This window comes from Carassius auratus, chromosome 8 (genome assembly GCF_003368295.1).
Source record: "Carassius auratus strain Wakin chromosome 8, ASM336829v1, whole genome shotgun sequence".
In the NCBI taxonomy this organism is placed as follows: Eukaryota; Metazoa; Chordata; class Actinopteri; order Cypriniformes; family Cyprinidae; genus Carassius; species Carassius auratus.
In genome coordinates this window covers 11,432,700-11,454,366 of record NC_039250.1, presented here as the reverse complement: position 1 = coordinate 11,454,366, position 21,667 = coordinate 11,432,700, and the positions used below count along the sequence as shown (strand labels likewise).

The following is a 21,667-nucleotide window of genomic DNA, read 5'->3' as shown; positions in this document are numbered from 1 at the left end:
CAATTCAAATACTAATGCATTTTTATTGTGAATCATGACTCAGAAGTATTGATTTACTCGAAATTATATAATAGCTTTTTTATAAATACATTACAATACAATGGGTTTCAGCCTAATCATTAAACAGATGATTCATCTGCACTTTGTTCACTTCCTTTTCAATTAAGTTATAGATCCCATTTGATTAGATTATAAAACATTTTGCAAACCATTTAGACCAAATCAAAGAACATGTTCAAAACAGCAATTAGCAAATCAGATATCACTTTTTTTGGTTGAAATTAATTTATTAATACTTCTTTTTAACAGTTTGTTTTCCATTTTGTTGTATAGGTTACCATTAGATTAGATTAGTGTTCTGAAAATCTAACTGAATCTTTACAAAAAATCAATTGAAATTACAGTTCATTTGTAAACTAGATATATCCAATCATCAGTTAAGATTCATTATTAATACCTTGTTTTTTGATTAGGTTTTATATATTTTCATTAGGTTCCATGGGTTACAGAGTGCTTTGTGAATAGTTTATTAAAGAGAAAAACAGCAAACATCCTTAATCAGTATCTTATCACTACTTCTATTTAACACTTTTTCCATTAGGTCATATAAACTACCTGGACATCACTAAACAATAAAGATCAATGTACAGTATCACTATGTTTTTGATTAGGTTATATAGACTCCCATTAAGTTACATTGCTGAATCACAAAAAAAGAACCGGTAAAAAATAATGATTGTATATAATTAATCATTAGAGATCTATATCTCAACGTTTTCTTTTTCTTATATATGAATTAAGACCAGCTCTTTATCACATGGCTGACTGTAGGACTGCGCCTAACACTGTGTATACCGAAAACTGCTGGCTTCAGCATCTTGACCAGTGACTAATTATACATACAGGCTAAACAAATGATTGAATAAAGCTCAGCCTGGCCAGAGCCAGTGACCCCGTGAGATCCAGCACAGGAGCCCATGCTGAATAGGTCCCGTCAGGTCACTGTGTGTGAGAGAGAGTGTCGATCTGTGTCGCTGTGGCCTTGCGCTCTGGTTTGGCCGGCCTCCACATAGACAGACAAGCAGCCCTGCTCGCTGACCACTGTGGTTCTTGGCCCCAGGCCGACTCCATGTCCAGGAGGGCACACACACACACACACACACACAAAGAGGCAGAGACAGAGGCCCTCTTGTTTAGACACTCTCACTCTTTCTCTCCGTCTCTGCCGCGCTTTCTCCGTCCTCTCCCTCTGGACTCTCTTGCTGCGTGTCACTACAGACAAATGTCAGCTCCTCAACGGGACAGTGATTAATTTTGGTGTGCTTGGCGAAATGTCTACAAGATGTTTGTTTGGGTTATCTTTTCCCACCCCTGTCTTCTCTCCCCTCCTCCTCTCTCTCACCCTGTCACAAACCTCTCTCCTGGGGAGAGGAAACACATCATCATCTAGGGACATCCAGGCTACCTGAACTGACAGGAAATCCTCTACTCTTGACTGCTGCCACTTTTAGTCACGTCTCTCACTCTCTCTTTCTCCCGCTTTCTTTCTCTCCTTCTCTATTGCCTTTTAAAATTCAGATGTTTAAACTTGAATGCCCTATCCCAGCTCTGAGGTGTGTGTGTGTATTGTCACGCATCGCTGTCAACAGACCTGATTAGCTTATCATTCTGCGCGGAGGGAAGAGATACCGCGTATCATCAACATCATCTTCCTCCCAGTCCAAATCGTACTGCTCCATCATTTCTCATTCCTCCTGCAGTCACTGGCATGGTGTTGTCCAATCCGTAAGCACTGATAATTTCGCAGCCTTGTAGTGCATTTGAACATTCCACCAAACTCGGCAACTAAACTCAAAGATGTTTGTCGAACTCACTATTATAGCTAAATAACACTTAAACGAATTGTGATCGGTCAGTGGTCAGTATTCAATTGGTCATAATGAAGTGCAACAGTAGCCAGATACTTTTTAGAGGCCTTGATCTGTATTTTTCCATTTTTTGTTTATTCATTTATTATTTATTTACTTTTATTTGAAGTAAAAAAAAGTTAAATATATACTTTCTCTATAGTATTTTTCTCTTACATTCTCTAGAACACACACACACACACGCACACACACACACATATATATATATATATATATATATATATATATATATATCAATATATATCAATACTATCAATACCATACATTAGCAAAAAAAATTATAATAATAATTCCGACTTTTTAAAATGACACCAATTTGTGTCTCTATAGAAAAAATCAATAGGATTTTTGCCTCTGAAATCCAACTGTTGCACTCTATAAGCATAATTCATTCCAGACTTTATCCCAATAGTCTTGCTGTGTGAAACTCCCATCTCTCACACTCACTCTGTTGTAACTTTACGTTTAGAAAATGTCCAGCATGTTAAGTCTGTCACAGTCGACAGGCTGGGCAGGCAGTGTGCGGTGGTCTCACGGTACAGCGGTCCCCGACTGTGGGGAAATAGAGAGCCTCTAGCGTGTGACTGGGGCTCTGATTTGAGCTGGCTCAGTCGATTTGGTGGGAGGGCGCAGTGCGCTGGCCTCCCCAGTGCAGTCTCAGGTATGGTAATTAGTCTGTCATTAACATTGGGAATAGCTAATGTGTATTAATGTGTTAATGGCATGTTAATTACCCTACATGTGAGAGCGAGAGAGAGCCCGGAGGCGCTTTCCGTCAGCGTTGTCTTTGCCATGTGGATGTAGGCCAAGACTCATGTATGGACACACACATTCACAGAAAAAGACACTTGAAGACACATTAATGTGCTTGAATCTTTTGGTTGTTTTACTTGGCAGAACAAAAGATTTTTTAGAAGTGATCTGGTCTGCCATGATCTTAATGTTTCTCCAACACGATGTGAGTGAGAGGTAGATTGTGTTATTTGAGTTAAAGATGTGTGTTAGTATGTACATACACAATCTGAAGCACATCATATGTAATTCCAAATGGCCACTTTTTCACACACTTTCCATTGACTTTTATTGTTTTTTTTTTTATACCGAGCTAATGAAGTTCTTTTCCCTAACCATCTCACAACCCTTTTAGATTTCAACTTAACACGTTATTTAATGCATTTATTAAGTCATTTTCCTCGTGTGGACATTTAGACTGCCAAACGGGCCCCACATATACACTTTTCATGGTCATGAACGACCGAGCACTGAGCCGCTCTGAGAGAGATGACCTTTCTAGATATTGACAGGAAATAAATTCCCTTTCGATTAGTTAGCTTTGGGAGACCTGCACCGGTCGATGCAATTAGACGTGCCGAGGTGTCGATAGGCAGCGGTCTGCTGCAGAGCAACTCATTGAACAGAAAGGGGGTGAGGGGTTATGGGGTCAGTCGGAGGTGTATTGAACTGAACTCATGGACCGTGGATGCGTGAAAGAGAGCGCTCGAGAAGAAATCACTGTAAGATGGTGCTCGCATGCGGGGGATAACTGAATCACAACAAATTTCTTTCTTTCCTGTCTCCTCATGTTGCTTCACAAAACCAGATGCTCTTCCTGATATGAATGAACACGGAGAAGTATTTCTGCTGTCAGCATGTCACAGTCGCGTTTCAAGCCTTCCGTTAAATGGATGAACTGAAAACAAACAATTTAGTTGTCTAGATCAGTGTTTCTCAACCTTTTTTCACATCCCAAGCACTTTGTTGTCTATATAAACAAGAAATATTAACTTTTAAAGTTGAGTTACACCACTGTTCAAAAGTTTGGGCACTGTAAGATTTTTTATTTTTATTTTTTTTTAAGAAATTAATACTTTTATTTAGAACAAAAGAGAATATACATAGTGACAGTAAAACCATTTATTACACTACAAGTAATTCTATTGAAATTAAATTCTCTTTTTTTTGTATTAAACAAGTCTCTTGTGCTCATTTATTTGATCATAAATATTTATTTACTGTATGTATGCATTTGCTTATTTATTTATGAATGATCAAATAAATGGGCACAAAAGACTTCAAAAACATTAAAACATCTATTGTATCCAAAACTTTGAACAGCAGTGTAAGTTGGATATATTTATTATCAATAGAATTTAAGCAACCAGTTTACAATAACTGATGTTAATGGTTAAAAAAACTTTTTTTTTTTGAGAAATTTTAATATTTTTAAAAAACCGCTTTTTGAGAATGTGTTTGGTTAGTAGTTACAAAAATAAATTGTTATTATTATTTTTTCTTTCGAATAGTCCTTATGTTTTCGTTCAGTGTTTTATTTTAAGTTCTATTTATTTAAAGCAAAGCTGAAATCCCCGGTTGGGAATCACTGTTCTCGGGTTTGTGTAAGTAATAACAAACACAGATCCCCACCAAGTCTGAAAAAAAAAAAAAAAAAAAAAAAAACGACTCTCAGTGGTGCTCGCGTGTGTGTTAAGAGCTTGGCACGCTTCAACACTGCACATTAACTCAGCGGGGATGAGTCTTTATGGCTCTCATGGCCACTTTTAAGTGATGGGAGTAAACAAGGTAGGGGTCAGAGGTCAGTCGTAAGGTTATGCCCAGTGCCTAAGGGACAGATTGAGGGAGAGAGACAGAAAGAGCAGGTGTAAATTCACTATAATTGTTGTGACGGCACACAGTTGTCAAATACTTGTCTATAAAAGTAACATTGTGTCTGTCTGTTGTACTAAAGTATAAGGCCTGTTTCACACTGCATTGTTTGTGCTGGACTTACTGTACATTTCTGGAAATATGCACTGCTTACAGTGTGTGGTGTGAAACAGGCCTGAGTGTATTGAGAAATCTTTTGTTTGCAGTTTATAAAAAAAATCGTAACATACCAGCAACAGTTCCCCCTTCATTGTGTTTCATTTTGAGCTGATGAAATCGAGTGACAGGCCTAAAGCACGGCGTTTAATTGGAGCTGGTTCTTCGCCGCACTGTGTATTTTTAGGGAACTTGTGAAGGTGAAGCTTGGCCTCCATTCTTCAAACAAGCTCCCAAACCCCTATTGTCCATTTACTATGATACCAGCAACATTGCATCAGACCCAGCTGCTGGGAAACAAGCTTTTTCTGTCGCCTTGGCTCGGGGTTTAAGTCCTAAGGAACTTACATCAGACAAAAAAAAGTTTAAAGGCAAACAAAAATTGAATGTTTCGTACTAATACCTTGGATTGTTGCGTCAGGTTAAGGGTTTGGATAAAGGTGCATGGTGTTTACAAATGCCGTCAAGCTTATGCTGAGAGAGTGAGGTATTAGGTAAATCCAGTGCGGATATCTGTGACTAAAGCAGTGGAAATTCTCAGCTGCGTATTTGTGGCTTTACTGCCAATGAAAGATCTAATCACCCCAAAGCCTATTTTAGCAGTATCACGGCACCATGTTTACATTGCTCATCCGAAAAGTGTTATTAGCTGCTTAGCTTAAAGGAAACCGCAGGCCTCGGGATGAAATAACCCGCTGTGTGGATATGATAGCACTAATTCATTTCAGACATATTGGGGTTTAGTTTGAAGTGATAAAAGTGTTGTTACAACTGAGGAGATTTGCTTGTTTCTTATTTGTCTTCATCCTCCGTGAGCCGGAAGTTATATGAATAGTGTTGCTATAGTAAAACGGATAAGAATAAAGATTAAGGGAAGCGAACCGAGAGAGAATATCCCAAACTGTGAGTGTATAAAGCAAAGGGAAAGTTCTAGTTTAAATTGCATACTCTTAAGTTCTTTGAATGTACTTTTTGTATTCACGATGGTTTCATATGGTTTGGAAAACGTTTATACCATCTTCAAAAAAAGTTTAGTTTTTTGTTTATTTGTTTAATGTATTATTATTATTATTATTATTATTATTATTATTATTATTATTTGTTATGTTATTATTACTATTTATTATACTTTAATATAATATTTATTATTATACTTTTTTAATTATAGTTATATACACTATTTAATGATAGTGTAAATGTTTAAAAGCGCATGTGGTATAACCAAGAAAAAACGAAAATTTCCTTTGAACATGTTTAAGTAGCCCTCTTAATCGACCATACATTGATTTTTATTTATTTATTTATTTATTTTATAAATGTTTCATAGTATTTCATATCATGAATTAGGAATTTCATATTAATAAATTCATAAATGTTATTGAATTACAACACATGACATTTTGAGAATCTTATTGACCTTGACAGTCACGAAGATATTGCAATAACTTCTAAAAAGTTTCCCCTTTAAGAATTATATTTTATGTTTACTTTTCATAAAAAGTGTATCACGGAAACAAAAGAAAATTAAAATGAGTTTTAATTTTGAAAATTAGTCATTGTGTGTGTGTGTGTGTGTGTGTGTGTGTGCGCGTATATATATATATATATATAAAAATTTGTTTATTTTTATAAATTTTAATATATAAGATTAGAAAGAGAGAGGACTGGAGAACCCTAAAAACTTTTGGTAGCGAACGGGGGTAAAGATTCAACAGGAAATGACTAGACTCTTGTGTCTGTTGTTAAAAGAAAGTGGCCCCATAAAGCACAGCATTGTTTGCTTGAAGCTCTTGCAGCAGGTGGAGGTGGAAGAAAGGAGGGGGTCTGTGTCTACAAACATGCCCATTATGGATGGCTCTCCTGGGCTGCCGTGGCACCAATACACCCGGTCTGCAGCCTGGAGGGGCCCGACGCGCTCTCCGCACAGCCGAGTAATCATTTTTATCCTCGCCATTTCCCAAATAGAAATGGACACGTATGATAAAAGTGTCAGGGCCAGTGTGGGCGACAGGACCTTCTAACTGCATTACATGTCACATCCTCACGTCCCTCTCTGTTTTGCTTTGCCTGTGAACGGCCGTGTTATTGCTCGCAGGAACTTGGCGGTAATATACAGTTCGAGACAAGCAGCTCTTTATGGCCTCAGATTATTTGGTTTGAATGAAAGTGCTGATTTATGTCTGTTTAAGTGAAAAGCTCTGTAAATTCCCTCAGCTGCGTTTCCTGTTCTGGTCCTTCAGGAGCGACTGAGCGGAATGGTAGTGACAACTGAGGCTGGTGTGGAATGTGTCAGTTGTGGTATATTTAATATAACTGACAGAAACGTGAAGAAATAAACCAAGCTCAAAAACTAAGCCTTTACCTCCTCTAATGTAACACAAATCAAACGCAAACCCAAACATGCTCATACTTGCATATGCTACCCAGCGAGCACTGAAATCATCGCATCATCTGGAAAGTATCATGCTCATTTTTTTTTTTTTTCAAGCTATGGTTGTGTACAAACTCCTGATAAACATCTAAAACCGCAGACAACATCTGCTAAATGTCGTTCTAACATCTGACAGGGAACATTTGGGCTAATCCATATGAAAATGATGCACACATCAAATCAAGGTTATTGTTGTTAACTAAAACCTTTAAAAAATCATTACATATATACATTTATAAACCTACTTGCAACATTTCACATTTTGATTTATTTTCATTTGATGTTCTAAAATAAAAATAAAAAACTACAATTTTAATAAATAAAAATAAATAAAAGCATAAAAACTACAAAAACAACTTTTTTTCACTGAAATGAAAATAAAATGAATGAAAAATGGAAATATGATTTCATTTGATGTTCTAAAATAAAAATAAAAAACTACAATTTTAATAAATAAAAATAAATAAAAGCATAAAAACTACAAAAACAACTTTTTTCACTGAAATGAAAATAAAATGAATGAAAAATGGAAATATGAAAATGTAAAAATGAAAAGTGATTCAAAATATTAATAAAATCGACATAGTATCAACATGTACTAGAATCATGAAAACTAAAATAAAATTAATATAAACTATAAAAACATTCATATAAACTATAAAACATCTAAAACGGATAAAATGACAAGATCAACTAAATTTCTAAAACTAACTGAAATTAATATAAATTTATAAAAATTAAAATAAGAGATCATGGAAACAAAAAGTAATTCAAAATAATAATACAATATAATAAAAACAATTATACTAGCAACTTGAAGTACTGATTTTTTAAAACTGAAATTAAAATAAAATTTATAAAAAATAGAAATATTAAAATGAAGACAAATTCAAAATAGTAATAAAACCAATATAGTATCAACTTGTGTACTAAAATCATCAAAATTAAAGTGAAATTAATATAAACTATATAAAAACATTTAATATAATAAAATGACAAAATCAACAAAATTGCTGAAACTTACTCATATTAAAATAGGATAAAAATTAAAATATGAATCCACGAAAATAAAATAATGAATTCAAAATAATAGTAAAATATAATAAAAACTATTATGCTATCAAACTACAATTATTATTATTATTATTATTATTATTATTATTATTAATATAAACAAACAAACAAAAAAATCTAAAACTAATGCAGCATCTTTTTTAAGCTTCGAGTGCTTAGAAAAGTGCTATATAAATGTAAGAAATTATTATTAATTAATATTATTATCTTGCTCAAAATGATTCTAGTATCCCAAATTACTGAAATAAGACTGGATCAACTTGATGTCTTGGCGATTGGTTGGTTGTGTGTGTGTGTGTGTAGTGTGACTGCTGTTGGAGTCAGTGGAGCAGGGTCATATTGTCCCTGGTGTGGCCTTGGTTCTGTGCGCTGACACTGCATTGTCCAGCACAGCCAGCTGAGCGTCTCACACAAACGACCTCATTCATCCTCAGCCTCTCACACCATTACACCCCATGGCCTAATATCAACAGCACATACATGCGCTAACACCTGATCAATAGCGAACGGGCCAGGCAGTCCGGGCTGAAGGTGCCGCTCTTTAAATTTGTTGTGTTAGCCGAGTAAATGGTATCTTCATGTTGACAGCGTCTTGTCTTTGTTTATTTACAAAAGTGGGTTAGCTAGAGGGTCCGTGTTCGGTGGGGTTTGTTTGTACTCTGGGTTTGCTTGCCACAGGAGTTGATGGATTATAGCTTTTTCTTTTTTTTTTTTCTTTTTTTTTTTTGGTTGAGCTTTATGGAAGCGAGTCTCGAAGTCTGTTTGCAAAACCATAAAATGAATGTGTAAATATTTGTTTATGTTGTAATGTGCAAAAGAATTGGAAGTAAGTGTAGCGTTGCAAATGTATGGCCTTAGTCAATTATGTAGTGTGTATATACTGTATGCGTTCAAACTTGTAGGTTGTTTATGGGATTGATTTGAACGACATATAGTAAATAAACTAGGTAGTTGACATAAAAAAATCAAGCAGTGCCCTGTGGTACGGCAAAGCCGGCTACTGAATGCAGGGATATACTTGTTTCCTATTTATTTCAGTTGTTTGAAAAACAAACAAAAAACTTAAATTCAGCAAGTATGCATTAAATGAATAAAAAGTGAGAGTAAAGGCATTTATAATGTCACAGTTGATTTCTATTTTAAATAAATGCTGTACTTTGGAAATTTTTATTCATTAAAGAATACTGAAAAAAAAAGCATATCCTGGTTCCCATAAAAATAATAAGCAGCACACAATTTATAGTAACAAGTTATTTTAAATTGTAGTAATATTTCACAATATTTCTGCTTTGACTGGATTTTTATCAAATAAATAATTCCTTACTGACCCCAAATTTTTGGACGGTAGTGTCCAACCAAATTTTTGTTCCATCCCAATATAATGTTGAACTACTCCAATGTAAAAGAAAATTATTTAAACTGTTTACCCATCAAGCATACCTGTGTTCTTGAGCGTAATGTGTGTGTGTGTGTGTGTGTGTCTTTGTGTGTCTTTGTGTCTCTGCGTCTCTGTCAAACACACAGAGAGGCTTAGCCGCTTGCCAGGCTTCCACGGGTGCAATAATAAAGTCAGTAATCTCCTCATTTAGGATTCAGCATCTCACAGTATCTTAATGAAGCCTGTAATGAAGCTCTCAGAAACTCTCAGAACCCCCAAATCACCCACTAGTTAAACCGTCCAAAATACCCAGACCAACCACAGCATACACACACTCGTCCTAGTCCTAGACATTTCTTTCTGCATTTATGATGATTCCTCGTCCCCTGTGTTAGCTGAATAATAGTATGTTAATTTCAGCTTGTTTTTATTCTGTTTTTTTATGTCTGGCTTTTAAAGCTTATGTGTTGAATGAAAATGAAGTGGGATCTATTCTTTACGTTCTCATAATTCTGTCTAAAAAGATACAACAAAATGGCAGAGAACTTTGATCCAAGCAGCTTTAGATACCAAGAACATTGTTTCTTACGGTGAACGACAAACACTACCACCATGAAAGTAGAAATCGGGATGTGTTCCAAATAACAAACACAGAAGGCCGCAGACAGTGTGCATCTTCTTAGAGAGGCGCCGTTACAACTACATGTTAAGATTAAAACGTTTGATTAAAATCTTTCACAAAAAGAACTTTTTCTGCCTCATTATTCTCCTATATGATTGGAATTCATTATGCAAACACGGAGAGAGAGAAAGAGAGAGAGAGAGAGGCAAGCATGCTGAGGAAGTTTGTAATCAATCTTAATGGCTCTTTACTGCTCCAAGGTTCATTATGAATATCAGGCAAACACAATGAGCTATCTTTCACCCTCATATCGATTGCTATGCAAATTTACATACATTTCAAGCAGCCTTGCCTCTGCAGAGAGCAGAACCGGGTTGTATAATAAAACAGTTTGTTAACAACAAAACATAACGGCACTTGTGAGAACACTTTCTGCTCATTATTACACCGCACTCGTGATTTCGGAACAGCAGGTGAGCACGTTCAGACACGTGTACAGGCGCGCCGTTCTGTTTAGCATCGCCTCAGCGTGGAGAGGTGCCATCACGCTGCTGAGTGTGTGTCAGTCGGTGAGTGTCCCTGTCATGTATGGCTGTGAGTACACACACCGTGTGTGCAGTGTGCTGTGAAAATTTGAGAAGGCAGCACTGCAAAACAGGAAAACAAATTCGTACCTACAGGCCTTTTCAGCACTCTCTCAATACCCCCAGTGCCCTGATCCGTCTCACTTTAACTCAAGCATAGAGATGGGCCGAGTGGACGACGTGTTTTCACTCTAATACAGTCTGTAGTTATTTTGGCCTGTTGTGACAGATAGTGGTATCTGCTGACAGACAGAAGCTTGATTGCAGAGCTGACTACTCGTGTGATAGTGCGCCTGTGATTAATGACTCTATGAAATTCTATCATTTGTCAATAATTCACTCTTTCATCGTTCGCGGGTCATGAGGGCAACAGACGGACCCAAGCAAGGCAGTATATGTCTGTACATTCTCCGATGTTTTTGTTTTTTTTAACATTAAGAACTTGTTGCTGGAAACTTCTTGCGTTATATGTAATGCAATACATATGCAATATGTAGAATACATCTTTGTAATGGTTTAGTAAGTGAGCATGTTCTGAAAATAATAGTTTGGTCAAAAAGGAAGAGTCTGTCATCATTTACTTGTTCCAGACCTGTTAGGGTTTTACACTTTACACCCAAAAATGAAAGTTCTGTCATTAATTACTCATCCTCATGTCGTTCCAAACCCGCAAGATCTTTATTCATCTTCAGAACACAAATTAAGATGTGTTTGATGAAGTCCTAGAGGCCTCTGAACCCTCCTGTTCATTTTTGGCCAAACTATCCATTTCAGAACATGCTCACTAACTAACCCCTTTCAAAATCTAGAAACACAATATATTTAGGAAAATATCACTAGGGCGCATGTTTTCTTTGAGCCTAAATGACTTTAATTGATTTCAAAGAGTATCAAAATGTAATCTTTTTTTGTTCCACAGTTGAAAAGAGTCATACATCTAATGATAAATTGATTCAAAACTGTTTAAGAATATGAAAAGCCTGGCCATGTCACTGACCGATCGCTTCTTGTTGTTTCTCAGGTCTAAGTATCCGCGGGGCTCAGGAGGAGGACCCGCCGGATCCACAGCTGATGCGTCTTGACAACATGCTTCTGGCAGAGGGCGTGTCTGGACCGGAGAAGGGCGGAGGATCGGCGGCGGCAGCGGCGGCGGCAGCAGCAGCCGGCAGTCCCACTGACAACTCCATCGAGCACTCTGACTACAGGGCCAAGCTCTCCCAGATCAGACAGATCTACCATACTGAGCTGGAGAAATATGAGCAGGTGAATGACAGTATGCACTACAGTACAGGAAGACTTCCCCAGCTTGCAGCAAACACTGCTGTACTGAAATTCATCTTCAGTATGTTTTCTTCTCGAGTCCTATTCAACCTCATAGGGAAAAAGTTATAAAAATGTAATGAAAATTAAAGTAAAGTGTCAACTTTAATGTTTCAGTTGTGGAAATATGTTAAAATATGGATCAAAATAAGGGTCCATCATCAAACAGTCTAACAGAGATATTAGTTTAAAAATGGTTTGAGAAACATTTTTGAAAAATTCAAAAAGGTTTAAAATTACAATCAATCAGTTTTGGGGGATTGAATAAAGTCTTTAAATATGTCATCTAATGATTATAGTTCTAAATATTCCAGACATGATTTTTTGGTATACAAACTATTGTTACATTGAATTTTATTGTGCACCATCTGTGAATCATAGGAAAAATGTATGACAGTAATTTTTCAATCTGAAAAAGTACAATTAATCAAGATACATTCTAATGTACAACAAAAATAATAATAATAATAATAATAATAATAATAATATATATATATATATATATATATATATATATATATATATATATATATATATATATATATATATATATACTGTATTAAACTTATGGTGTTTTCCAAAATCTGATGACCATCTTGAAACTGATGGCATCACTGCAGTTTTGTAAATTGTGACCTTTTCCTTCTTGCGTCTATTGAACCACATATTTGCCTTTGCATTTGTGTTTGTATTGATTCTGACAAAAACACTTTAATGGCAAAAGCAAATTATATAGCACTTCATTTATGTACTGTAGAACCCAATCCTTTTCCAGCCTGGTAAGCACTGAAATTGCATATCTAGTTAAGCCCAACCAGATTGTATGATACAGAGCCAAGAATACTGCAAAAAACCTTTGCATCTGCATTCACACATTTGCATTGATCATATGAGTGTGAATAATCCCAGGTTGCTGCTCTGTCTGAATAGATGTTTTTCACTAAAGGCATCATGACAGGTTTAAAGGGAGACCTGGAGGCCTTCAACTGAACTGAAGGTGTCAGAGGTCTAAACCTGAGCAAGCATTTTACATTTTACAGTCCTGTCTATCATGATTACGATTGAGAGCGGATGTGATTTATGGTGGCATTCAGGCATTAGGACATCTTCAACTTACCTGACCTCTGAACAGCGGTAGTCTAGACATCCTCTTATAAATATTGAGCAGACGCTTTTAGTTACAGTGTGGAGAGCAGCCTCTGATAGCATAGTGCATTTGAGAGTGTCGCTATGCAGGACTGGCTGCTTCATTGAGGTCATGTATTGATTCTTTAATGGAGCTGACATAAATTTTTGATTCAGCGCTTTAGTTATTTTTCTCATAATCAAGGACGAGTTGAACGAGGGCCTTTCAATCATTTTTTTTTTCATATGCGCTAAAGTTAAAGTGCTTGGTGTTTTGAGGAGATGCCTTGAAAATGTCTATTTGCCCTGGATCTGGAACCAACATGAATGCAAGTACATCTCTAAGAACTTGTGTACTGTATTAAACTAGATTGTACATGGTTTTTCCTCGTATTTGTCATTGACCCCCTAATGTTCATTCTGTACTTGCACCATAAACAATAAAGAATGGTCATGAGAACACTTTTATTTCTAAATAACAATCCTTTTAATATGATATGGAAGTTGTTTAGCTGATGGCTTAGCCAGCCAATGGCCTAAATTAGACTGATTAACTTGCAAGCATTTAAAAAAGGAGTGTGTGGAAAAGGTGGCTCAACCCTTTCACCCAGAGTAAATGCATCTTTCTTAAGGGTGTTCCCCCTTTTAATTATCTAAATGTAAATACTTAACGAATTTTACTCCGAGTAATGAGCTAAAGTGCGCACTACCTAAATTAGTTATTCTAATTAATCATGTATGAACCGCTGCTTTAACGAAAAGCTGTTTAAATTCTACTGGCGCTGGGCAGGTGCCAAATTGCAAATCGGCATTTGCATTCATAGATGACTTCACCTATTAAGCCGTTCAAGTCCTCCACAGCACTACAAACAGTACGGATGGTGTTTTTCCCATGCTTTCAAGAGCAGCAGCTTTGAACTTGCTTCAAAAATTGCTGATTGCTGCTCCGGAGAGCTTCAAACGAATGCGGTTGAACTGATGTGCTTCTTCTGCGGAATAATGTCAAAGAGTATTTCTGTCACTGTGCTGAGAGTATATAGCGATTTTTAAAAAGAGGGTCAGTCTCTAGGATGTTTTTGGAGTTTAAGTGAGGATGTGATGCCGGAATTGTATATTTAGAAATTATTTATTAGTGTAGCTGTTGAGCCTCAGCAGCAGGTTCTAAAGACTTTAGAGTAATTTAGTTTACACCTACATCCTCACTCAGAATAAAAGCTGTGTCCTCAGTTCAAAAGTGTCTTTCTCCACAGGCATGTAACGAGTTCACTACCCACGTCATGAATCTGTTGAGGGAGCAGTCTCGCACACGGCCCATCTCGCCCAAAGAGATCGAGCGCATGGTCAGCATCATCCATCGCAAATTCAGCTCCATCCAAATGCAGCTTAAACAGAGCACCTGTGAGGCCGTCATGATCTTGAGGTCCCGCTTCCTTGATGCCAGGTTAGTATCAGTGTGTGACCGGTCCACATAAATTGTAGTATGTGTATTTACATACAAGTTGTACCAGTTGTATTTGAAAAAATTAATCTTCTGCTAATTAATTTATGCAAGAAAATAATTATTTGAGAATAAGATTCCAAGGCAACCATCATATATAATGGCCCCAAAAGGAGTGGTCACATCTTTATGAATCAAGTCATATCAATACAAATCCACTCAATCTGATTATTTCATGCATGGGCATTAAAGTTGGTCACATAGTTTTGCATTGTTTCCCATTAACATATTGTTCAAAACGAGCACAAAAGATTCATTATTCCACTAAAATTTTGTTTAACAGTAATGAAGTTAGTCCTGAAAAAAATCTCCAGCCTCATTAGTCTACAGATGCCACTTGGGTTGATATTTTATCTATACAGTGGAATCCAAAAGTTTTTAAAGTGTGATTTAAGTTTTCCTCAAATACTTCGTTACTTGAAGTAGGAACCATTTTTAGTTCCATTTTGAGTTTATTTGACCATTAACCTACCCAGTCAGGGTTCAGGCCAACCACAATAAAGCATTCATTATTATTCAACCATTAGTAGTTATGATATGGCCTTGCCAAGACTAGGGTTTTAGAGCCTAAAGGCTAACCACTGAACGTAGTCATACTAAGCACCTGAAAGCAGTTAAGAGTTTTATAGAGTGGAAATGAAGTCATTTGTGTTTGGTGGGTAGGAGGTCATCAGCAGGTGGTCCAGATTACTGTAATCACAAACAGTTGGTAGAGGAGATCTGGAGAAGCGCAGAGGGGAGAGAAATGATGCAGTGAACATGAGAAAAGAGTGGATGAGGTCTCGAGGAGAACGCTCAAGTGAAGCAGAAGCACAATCGTTTGGCCGGCCACTCATGTGAAAGGCATTAAACAAGGCGAGAGAAAGAAGCCAGCGCTTAACCATGGCAGGGTGGGCCGCAGTGAGTGGCGATAAGTGCAACTCCATCAGGCCCTGCCCCAGTACTTGAGGAACAGTGTTCAGCTGGCCATGGCCTGATTTCCTTAATGTCCCAAGATACAGCTCTGACTGGGAATGCTTGAGCACCTCTAAATGCCCCCATCAGAGTGAAAGAAAGCTCAATAGAGGGAGAAAGAGAGAGGGAAAGCTTGCTGCTCTAAACACTGAACATTTCATGCTTCGCTTGGAGCTCAACCGATAACGTAACATCATCCATTTGTGTGTCTACATATGAATTCTGATAATAGCCTTCCCGACTTCATTTCCTGCCAGCAGCTTCATTATGAGTTTGGCCATCACACATGGTTTAATTTGAGTTTCTCTAATTGCCTTCCTCTTCTTGTTTTTCCTCCCGCTTGTCCGACGGCAGACGGAAACGGCGGAACTTCAGCAAGCAGGCAACCGAGATCCTGAATGAGTATTTTTACTCACATCTTAGTAACCCTTATCCCAGTGAAGAGGCCAAAGAGGAGCTGGCTAAGAAGTGCAGCATAACAGTATCCCAGGTGAGGCCACACCACCCATCCATGTAGCACATGCCCCATTTGTTGGATAATCTGGAAAGAATGACTAACAACAGGTCAAAGTCTGAAGACTTAAAGTCCCCGTTCTTCAGCTGAGGATCTTCAGCCCTGCTCTTGGAGGCAAACTGTTCTTCAGAGTTTAGTTCCATCCTGCTCCACCACACCTAACTCCCTGTTGAAAAAAAAAACAGCATATGCTGGTTAGGTATGTTTTGAAGAATGGCTGCTGGTTTGAGCTGGTCCTTAGCTGTTTGTGTGCTTGTTTAAGCTGGTCCTTAGCTGGTAATGTGCTAGTCCTAAGCTGCTCCTAAACAATTAGTTCCTGTTCAGGACCAGCTTTGGGGCAGCACATGACCAGCTTTAACCAGCTCAAACCAGCAGCCATGCTTCAAAACATACCTAACCAGCATATGTTGTTTTTTCAACAGGGCTCAAAGTGATCCTGAAGACCTTGATTAGGTGGTTCAGGTTTGCTTCATTAAGGTTGGAGCTAAACTCTGCAGGACAGGGGTCACCAGGAGCAGAGTTGAAGACTCCTTCTCAAGATGGTTTAGAGGATTGTCCAGTTGGTCTCCTAGACTGATCAACTTAAAAATCCCCAAGAACCCAAACTCGGCCCTGGAAGGCCAGTGTCCTGCAGAGTTTAGCTTCAACTTGCCTCAACACACCTGCCTGGATGTTTGTAGCATGCCAAGTAAGACCTTGATTAGCTGGTTCAGGTGTGTTTAATTAGGGTTGGAGCTACATTTTGCAGGACAATGGCTCTCCAGGAGCGAGGCCGGAGACCCTGGCTCTAAAACCAGTCAACAGACCAGCCTGACAGACCATCTTAGACTGGTTCAAGCTATTTTTTTAAGCAGGTTAATACCATAATCTAGAATAACAGTGGCTAATTGGCTATGCTAGATCACACAAAGGCCCTGTCTTAAATGGTGTACTTAATGTCGACTTATGGTCTGGTGACCTTCGCTCATATGGTGTCCAGCTTGTCATTTTAGGTTTCCAAACCTTCCCAAGCAGCCCATTTGAAGCCACTATGCATCCTTGAATGTTACCCAGTAGTCCGTGTTGCGGAAGAGGATCGCTAGGGCTGAGGGTGCCATTTGGGACAGGGCCAAGCTTGATCAGACCAGAACGATTCTCCAGCGTACTCTCTCTCATTGTCCTCTTCTTTCCTCTCGTCACTGTCTAGCATGCATACCTGTTTGCTCTAACACATCAGTCTGATACTTCCACTGAGCTGAGTCTCAAGCAGGGCCTGAAGACACAGAGTGTACCCTGTTGTGGATGGATGCCACAGTTTGTGGTGATCTGTGTCAGTCATTGTGTTTTAGAGTAAATGTGTGTGCATGTGAGTGTATGTGTGTCAGAGAGAAAGAAGAGGGACTTTATTTCAGTCGCAAAGTATGATTCATTATCGCAAGGAATTTAAAAGAATCACAGTGTTTTCCCACTCTAATAACTAAATTCAGAATCCACCTGAAGGCAAGAGTACCCACCCACACCCATCTCCCCACAGACAAAACTCTTTTCTGTTTTTTTTTCAAACAGTCACAGAGGTGGTCAAGGAAAGTGTGTACTGTTAATTTATTGGTCTTAGAGCATATCTGCATACCCTGTGGTGTAATAAATGTTTTTTCTCTGTGGGGAGGGGCTTATGGAGGGTTGTTCAGAGTCAGATCCTGTAAAAGCCATTCTTTTTTGCCTTCAGGGGGTGGGAACCACCATCACAGTGTCACAGGTATGTCATGACTTCTCCTGCTCCACTTTTCTTGTGCCATTTGTTTTTCTCTGTTGCTTTTCCTTTATTCTGTCACTCCTTTATGTGTGTTCACTTATACCTTAGAACATGTTAAGACATACTCAGCACTTTGTTCCCCCCAAAAGTCTACCTTTCCTACACTTACTGTAGTGCCAACAAATCTGTAAACTTAAAACAAGTGTCGAATAGGACTATATTTAGAGTGCTTAGTAATCAAACCAAGTATACGATATTATTTTGTTGTTGTAAGGCTTCTGATGTAATATACATATATACACCCCCTCCACTCTTCCCTAGAGAATTTCACTTGATTGTGAAAGCACTAAAAGTATGTGTCTCTTTTGATTGTGTTATGTCTTGTCATTGCACATTTTGACATGCCTGTAATAGATATTTACCCCACATTGTATTTAATCAGTGTGTTCTGTGTATGTTCAGGAACTATTTTTATTTAGAAATATCTTATATTCAAATTAATTTTTATGTTGGAATATTTTGTTCTTAAATTTATTGTTTGCTATAGTATATAAATGGGGTTTCAAAAATATATGTAGAAATATATATATATAGTTTTTGTAGTGTTTTTTTATTTTTTATTTTAGCAGATAACAGATAGTAATATGTTTTTTTTTTCTTTTTCTACCAGTTATTTAAATTATTAAAGTGGTAGACATATTTTTCTACTCTTATTGTAAAAAATTCTAGCACACATAGATCCCAGAAGCTACCTGGTTTGCCATTTTTTCCTGTATCTGAGACATGAGCTGATTTAAAGTGATGTGTGGTGTTAATGGTATTGTTGATGATATTTAGTTGCCTTTATCAGGCACTACTTCACTCAGTGCACAGAATCAACCTCATTATCTGGGCACAATCTCTGTGCATGTGTGATTCTCTGTCTTCTAAATGAGGCACACAAGGTCACATGATGTTTTTTTGAGAGAGAGTTTTCATAACCACTATGATTTTTAGCATTGTGTCTAGAGGGGATATTGTGCACCCTGTAAATGAGTGGGCACAAAACGTGGTGCCCATCACCCAATTAAGTGTGATTCTTCTACTTCGATCTTCCTGCGGTTCAAACAAGCGACACTTATCAATATTTCAGCTCATTATACATTTAGCAGAGCTCTGCCTCAGGTTAATGTGTTAACTATTAATGCAGACCACTTCATTATTGATAATATCAGCAGCCCTGGCCACTGCAACCGCCAATGCCAGGGAGTGAGAGAGAGAGAGAGAGTGTGTGTGTGTGTGTGTGTGTGTGTGTGTGTTTGATGAAGCCAAAAGTCTGAATCTCCATTTAAGCTCCACTCTCAGCAAGAGAGGCAGTATAAATCGGGAGGTATTGAGACCTGGGTAAGATCATCCATCCCATTTCAGTGACACTAGTGGCGTATTGACCCAAGCTTGGGGAAGGAGTAGTGGTGAATTATTTACTACATCCACACAGGCTTTCTTCTCCATTGGGTTAAAGCAAACAAATCAGGTATTGAGTTCCAGACATGAAAGTCTTGTGCATCTCTGGTATGTTCTTGCATACATATAAAACCCAAATATGTGAGGTAGATTCGTTTCAGAATATTAGTATTTAAAAATATTTGACAACTTAAAGTCAGTGTGATGTAACCAACGTGCAGGAAGTAATTTGTTGTCATATGACAACATGAAGTGTAAAACATGAAACTATATCAAAGGATAGGGTGCTTTTTTTCATATTGAACTACATTTTTAAAAGATTTCCTATTTTCATCATCTTTATCTTTCACCCTTATTTGATATTGACTCGTACAGCAAAAAAAAACAATCATTTAAATGAGTTATATGCCCCCCCCCCCATGTTTTGTTAAAATATAAAATATTAGGGTTAGGAATAGCTAAGTTTAAGGTCTTTCATCTTTAGAAGGAGGTTAGCTTAGAGACTGTGTGCCTCTTTTCCATGGCCTTAAACTGCTTCATAAGCAGGTTAAGTAAAAAGGATGACGGCTAGTGCTTTCATTGCTTCCAATTAAACCTTGCTTGTTAGTTTAACCTCTAGGTAAACCCATCAAACAATTGATGTTAAGGCAAAAACCTGCCAACGGTGGTGGCTTCAGCCGAATGGTCATTAATTTTAATTGCCTAGATATTAAAGATTTAGAAGCGCAGAGGCATGGTGGGGGTAGAAATGATCTGATGTCATGTAAATTCAGCCGCTGTAGCGTAGTGTGGCTCGGGCTGCTGGAGATATTAAAATGGAAGCAGAGAGGTGGAAATTAAATAAAGCATCATTAAGGGGCTGAGGCTCTCTGGTCCTCCAGTCCAGCCAGAGCCAGAATACGGCAGGAGAGATCGCCACGGCGACAGGCCACCGTAATTTATAGGGCTATTAAGAAACAACCCTTAATCTCTTTATTATTCCACAATTATGCAGTGCTAGCATTTGCACATCTACCACCCCCCATGTGACCCAGATCTTATTGTTTCCTGGCTGCTGTTTTTAGTAAAATTAGCATTATTGTAATTATTAATGTATTGTGTTGAGGCAGTGCGGCTGCTTTAGGTGTACTATCTGAGTTGTGGTTATTATTATGTCTATTATTTGTCTTAAGGCAGGAGCACAAAAGTGGTTTTATGCAAAAGAAAAGAACATTAGTGTTATTAAGATGCATAAAAGCCTTGCCTTTGAAATGAAGGGAACCGAAGGGATCCAATTTACCTTAAAGAAAGATAGTGAAAGTAATAACAAAAGAAAGAGTTATGTTAAAACTCTTATTGAGAATATAATAATTTATTAAATGGTGCCAGGGACCAGAACAAACACTTTTTAGCAAGATCTCTTAGCCTTATAAGGAACTATACCACCTTCACGTTTGGCACTAGCTACCTGATCCCATAAGAACAACACTGATCCAAATTTTGTCACAAGACGAGCAGCCCCTTGTGTGTTGGTTTAGTCTAGAGACAAAGAGAGCATGTCACGCCTCCATCCACAATAACGCGCAAGCCCTGTGTGATAATCGCTTAATTAGTCTGCATGCCCAGCGGATATTACTGTGGGAGGCTGGGGACTGTGGACTTGATGGACCCAAACATGACATCTTGAAACAATCACTCTGCCTTGTCTGCATTGACGTCTGACGCCCCCTCCTCTTTTTCCCCCCTCTTTTCTTTTCTTTCCGTCTCTCCCTCAGGTATCCAACTGGTTCGGCAACAAGAGGATCCGCTACAAAAAAAACATCGGCAAGTTCCAAGAGGAGGCCAACCTGTATGCCGCTAAGACAGCCGTGACTGCAGCGCACGCAGCAGCTGCCGCCGTCCAGAATAGTCAGACCAACTCACCCACCACACCCAACTCCGGTAAGCTTGCACTCATCCCGGACGAGCCCCCTAAAACCAACCAACCATCCCGAATTCCAGCTTGGTCCCTTCTGAACCTCTGCTCCCTCTGGCATGCCGGATGGCTGCTGTGACAGTGAGAGGTCCCAGCCTGGGGATGAGTCTCACTCTCCTGCCTCTGAGACTATACATGCTGAACGAGACAAGCAAAGTCAAGCAGAAACTGTGTGAGCGGGTTGCACATGCTGAATATGTTTCTAGTTTTGAGGGGTGGGAGGGTGTTAGTGCTGGTGGGGGTTAAAAGAGATAATCCTTACCCACTGTCCTCCCTTTCTATCCATAAAT

General features: G+C 38.1%; 1 protein-coding gene across 9 annotated transcripts in view; it reads left to right on the top strand.

The window, feature by feature from the left end:
* The window catches only part of LOC113107279 (pre-B-cell leukemia transcription factor 3), an 84,251-nt gene that overhangs the window by 54,321 nt on the left and 8,263 nt on the right, over positions 1-21,667 (top strand). For 5 of the 9 annotated variants that reach the window (XM_026269663.1, XM_026269664.1, XM_026269671.1 and 2 more), the window contains exons 3-7: positions 11,859-12,100; positions 14,533-14,723; positions 16,089-16,224; positions 17,954-17,983; positions 21,178-21,343. In XM_026269663.1, the coding sequence (XP_026125448.1) occupies positions 11,859-12,100; positions 14,533-14,723; positions 16,089-16,224; positions 17,954-17,983; positions 21,178-21,343 (765 nt within the window). The remainder of the gene's footprint in view (positions 1-11,858; positions 12,101-14,532; positions 14,724-16,088; positions 16,225-17,953; positions 17,984-21,177; positions 21,344-21,667) is intronic. The other 4 variants (XM_026269665.1, XM_026269666.1, XM_026269672.1 and 1 more) reach the window with 1 other exon arrangement.